At 36.6% G+C, this 4,626-nt stretch overlaps 1 protein-coding gene across 3 annotated transcripts; it reads left to right on the forward strand.

Annotated features, from left to right (window-relative positions):
• Positions 1–878: 878 nt before the first annotated feature.
• On the forward strand, positions 879–4,359 carry LOC135171634 (G-box-binding factor-like). 3 transcript variants are annotated; one of them, XR_010300570.1, is made up of 5 exons: positions 890–1,143; positions 1,962–2,617; positions 2,765–2,862; positions 3,090–3,152; positions 3,224–4,359. XR_010300570.1 is itself a non-coding variant. In XM_064138262.1 (4 exons), exons 1-4 carry the CDS (start codon positions 1,078–1,080, stop codon positions 3,267–3,269), a joined length of 831 nt encoding a protein of 276 aa, XP_063994332.1. In that variant the 5' UTR covers positions 879–1,077; the 3' UTR covers positions 3,270–4,359. The 3 variants fall into 3 exon arrangements, 2 of the variants coding, with proteins under 2 accessions (XP_063994332.1, XP_063994333.1); XM_064138262.1 differs by lacking the exon at positions 2,765–2,862 and having other exon boundaries at positions 879–1,143; XM_064138263.1 differs by lacking the exons at positions 890–1,143; positions 2,765–2,862 and adding an exon at positions 1,405–1,748.
• The last annotated feature ends 267 nt before the right edge of the window (positions 4,360–4,626 follow it).

Here is a 4,626-nt window from a genome sequence, read left to right on the forward strand (position 1 = left end):
CGGAATTTTCCAGGTGCGATCAACGGTTCTCGAGATAGCTTCGTTCATATCAGAAAATTTTTCATAGTAATAGATAATCTTGGATATAACTCACCCGCAACAGTTCACAGCTGTTTTAAACTTCTTTACTAGGTGTATTTTGACGAGCTGAAGCCGACGGCACCGGAATTTTGCAGGTGCGATCAACGGTTCTCGAGATAGCTTCGTTCATATCAGAAAATTTTTCTTAGTAATAGCTAAACTTGGATATAACGCACCCACAACGGTTCACAGCTGTTTGAAACGTCTTTGCTCAATGTATTTCGACGAGCTGAAGCCGATGGCACCGGAATTTTCCAGGTGCGATCAACGGTTCTCGAGATAGCTTCGTGCATATCAGAAAATTTTTCTTAGTAATAGCTAATCTTGGATATAACTCACCCGCAACAGATCACAGCTGTTTTATCGAGATACGCGGTAGCGTATCGGCCAAGGCAATTTTCGAGACATTTCGAATGTCCGAAAATCGGGCCGAGCTACCGCGTATATATACACGACACAACTACCCCCTCCACTACTCCCGAATTATAGTAATGCTATAAAATGCAAATGCAAATGCACAAGATTACGGGAGAACCATAATATAAATCGCGCAAAATCTACCCATTTCCGGCCGTATTTCTTGTTTCTCATTAATCTTTTAATTAAGAGATACGTTCATTAATTGTGTTATTACATTTTCTATTTCTTGATTCAGATGATTATTTCAATCATTTTTTGTTTCCGATATTGGCAGCATTGTGTGACGTCATTTGAGAACCAAAAAATAATGCTTCTATTGGTGTTCCACCGTTGGCCAAATTTGTTTCGATCGAGCGGTGCGCATGCGCATTGAGTGGTGCCAGCGACTAGACAATGAGAGAGCATATCTCCTCTCTCTCATGTTCGATATGTCGCTGGATCTTATTAGTGACTTTCTTAATAATAACGATCCATTGGTGTTCCACCGTTGGTTAAATTTGTTTTGATCGAGCGGTGCGCATGCGTGTTGAGTGGTGCCAGTGACCAGACAATGAGTGAATTCATCCCCTCTCTCTCATGTTCGATATGTCGCTGGATCTCATTAGTGATTTTCTTAACGATCCAGATTTCAACGACAATCCAGTAAGTAAAACCAATATTAAAATATTCTTTTATGTAGAAAAAAATTATTTAGAATCACCGGCTTTCATTTTTATCAAAGTTCTCTCGGGATTTCCATCAGATGTATCGAAATTTACATCGTTGGTCCATGTGAAATTTTCGAGGTTATGGAAAGCACAACTTTTGACAGATTTATCCAAATAAATGTTGCCACAATTGTAGTATCTTCCGTAACTTCCGAAATACTTAGAAGATTCTTCAGTAATGAATATCTCTACAAGGAATCTCAACTCTTGAAAGATTTACGCTACCGCGTATCTTCATTCATTGATATTTTTAAATCATGAACAGATGAAGAACTTTTAAAGAGGACTTCTTTGTAGATCTCATCGTGCTCTACAAAAGGGTCATTTTTACAATTGCTCTATCTTCTCTAGATTCGGAGATATCAATGAATAAATGTCTCAAGAGTTGATATTACGCAATTCAATTATCGAATTTACTCGATTTCTCATTTTATTTTTTGGCAGAAAGTTCTAGTGCCAAACGTAATTGAATATCGAATTATTCTTCTGATCCATTAGATCTATTGAAAATTCGATCTTCGGTCCACCGGACATTTTGAGGTTATGAAAAGTACAACTTCTGAAACATTTACCCAAATGAATGTTTAAAAAGTTGTGCTATCTTTTTTGAAAATGTCAGGGGAGATTTTTCGTTGGTACTTTCGTCAACTAAGAACAAGTTTTTCTCATATTTATTACTAAAATCTCTCCTGACAGCTCTTTTTGTAGATTCCGATTCAAAGATTATTGATTAAATCTTTATTTTTTCCATAGATTGAGTTGGATCAACGCTCAGCCCCGCCTCTACCTGCATCACCACCACCACCACCACCACCACCACCACCACCACCACCACCAATAATGGCTGACGACCAGCAACCACCCAATATCCAGCAGCCTCAGCAGCCCCAACACCTCCAACAATATGACCAACAGCTGCAGCATCCTCACCAGCCCCAACAGCTTCAGCAACAATCCTCACAGCTAGAGCAACAACCACCCGATATACAACAAGATCAACATTCACCCGCACAGTCCCACCAGTATCACCTACAACCCCAACAACCTCAGAATCCTCAGCAGCCCCAAGAGCCTCAACACCAACCTCAACAGCCTCAGCAGCCATCCCAGTACGATATCCATGATCTCTTTGGAAATATTAATGAACGCATGGATGTCTTGGAACAATTGTTTGTTGGCAATTACAATCGTGTGAATGAGCAACGTAGAGGAGGTAGTCGAGGTAACAGAGGGGGTAATCGAGGTAATAGAGGCGGTAATGCAAGTAACAGAGGAGGCACAGGTGGCTATGGAGCAGGTGGAAGGAGTCAACGGGGGCGACTAGATGGATGGAACGTGGGAAATGGACAGGCGAAAGAGAATGGTAGGAGACGAAGAGCTGGGCAAAACCTTGATCATCGTAACGCGATGTGAGTTTTTCCAATAATTTAGAATTTACTGCAGTTCTCATGGTCAATTTTCTAAAGCTTGTGACCTCCCTTTCTGCTAATTTTTTCTTCAATCATTCTTATCACTAAATGTCCTTCCGTTCATAACTACGAATGTCTCCCTTTCAGATATTGGAAGAGTCAATTCTTCCAATTGAAAAATCGTCGATCTCAGAGGGGCAAGGGTGGTCCTCCAGTGATCAATCACTACTATGCCTCTCAATAATGTAGGTATTCGGTTCTCCCTTTGGGTGCATTCAAAAAGTTTTTATTCTCATCAATCGCTAAATTTACTAATGGTGATTCTTTTCACCGCTTCTGTCGAAATTTCCGGCGTTTCTCAGCGCGTTATTCACAGACAGACCTCGAGTTCCTGAGGTTTTCCATCTCTGGTTGTTCTTGCCAAATAAAATAGGCGATAAATAATCAATTGACATTTTTTTATGTTTTACAGATTTTCCTATAAGGACTTGAGAGTAGTCCCTCGTCGAAACTGTTTTTTCGACGGTTCACAAAGGTAATTGAATGAATATGTTTATTCAATGTACGTTTAAAATCATAAAATTAATTTTTTTTCGCTCTCCCTAGATTCATCCATGGATTCATTCTGAATTCTTCATTCAGGATTCTGTGATAATAAACAGAGGAGAAGCATTCCATCTCGAAAAATATATATATTCAAAAACGTTTTCTAGTGAGTATTGTGTTGTGTTTTCTTTTTATAGGGAAACAAATTTCTCTTATATTAACAAAAAAGTGAGCATAGTATTATGTTAACTGTAAGAGCTAATTATGCAGTTTAGTGATTGTGTTCATGATAAAGAGTTTTGAAGGTATTATAACATAAGCAGAGGAAAACTATTCCATCTGGAAAAATATGCATTTAAAAACTATTGGTATTGAGTATTTAGTTCTGTTTTATTTTTATAGGGAAAAAAAAATCTCTTATAACAACAAAAATGTGAGCATAGTATTATGTTAACTGTAAGAGCTAATTCTGCAGTTTAGTGATTGTGTTCATGATAAAAAGTTCTCAAAGTATTATAAAATAAACAGAGGAAAACCAGTCCACCTCGATAAATATGCATTTAAAAAGGATTTGTATTGAGTATTTAGTTCTGTTTTCTTTTTATAGGGAAAAAAAATTCTCTTATATTAACAAAAATGTGAGCATAGTATTATGTTAACTGTAAGAGCTAATTCTGCAGTTTAGTGATTGTGTTTATGATAAAAAGTTTTCAAAGTATTATAAAATAAGCAGAGGAAAACCAGTCCACCTCGAAAAATATGCATTTAAAAACGATTTGTATTGAGTATTTAGTTCTGTTTTTTTTTTATAGGGAAGAAAATTTCTCTTATATTAACAAAAATGTGAGCATAGTATTATGTTAACTGTAAGAGCTAATTCTGCAGTTTAGTGATTGTGTTTATGATAAAAAGTTTTCAAAGTATTATAAAATAAGCAGAGGAAAACCAGTCCACCTCGAAAAATATGCATTTAAAAACGATTTGTATTGAGTATTTAGTTCTGTTTTCTTTTTATAGGGAAAAGAAATTCTCTTACATCAACAAAAATGTGAGCATAGTATTATGTTAACTGTAAGAGCTAATTCTCCAGTTTATTGATTGTGCTCATGCTAAAAACTTGTAAAAGTATTGTAAAATCTTTTTTTCATGAAGTTTTCCGTTTTGTTTCATGCACAAAATTTCATTAAACCCCTTAATGTGTTGTTCTTTCATTTATTTACCATTTCCGCCGCCAGATGGTAATCAGTGATCATTACGATCGAATCTTGGCTATTCTCAGTCAATTCTCGTCAAATTATCGTCGATGTCTTACTCGTGTCTGATGTCTTACTCGTGAAGTTGTTCCTAACCTGAATTCTTGAAAAATCCATTGAAAATTAGCATTTTTAGTAAGTTGTTGCCTATGATATTGTAGAATATCCTCAAAAATAGGTTTTAACACATTTTCGTCGATTCCAGGATAC

Source organism: Diachasmimorpha longicaudata, unplaced genomic scaffold, assembly GCF_034640455.1.
Source record: "Diachasmimorpha longicaudata isolate KC_UGA_2023 unplaced genomic scaffold, iyDiaLong2 ctg00000068.1, whole genome shotgun sequence".
Classification (NCBI taxonomy): Eukaryota; Metazoa; Arthropoda; class Insecta; order Hymenoptera; family Braconidae; genus Diachasmimorpha; species Diachasmimorpha longicaudata.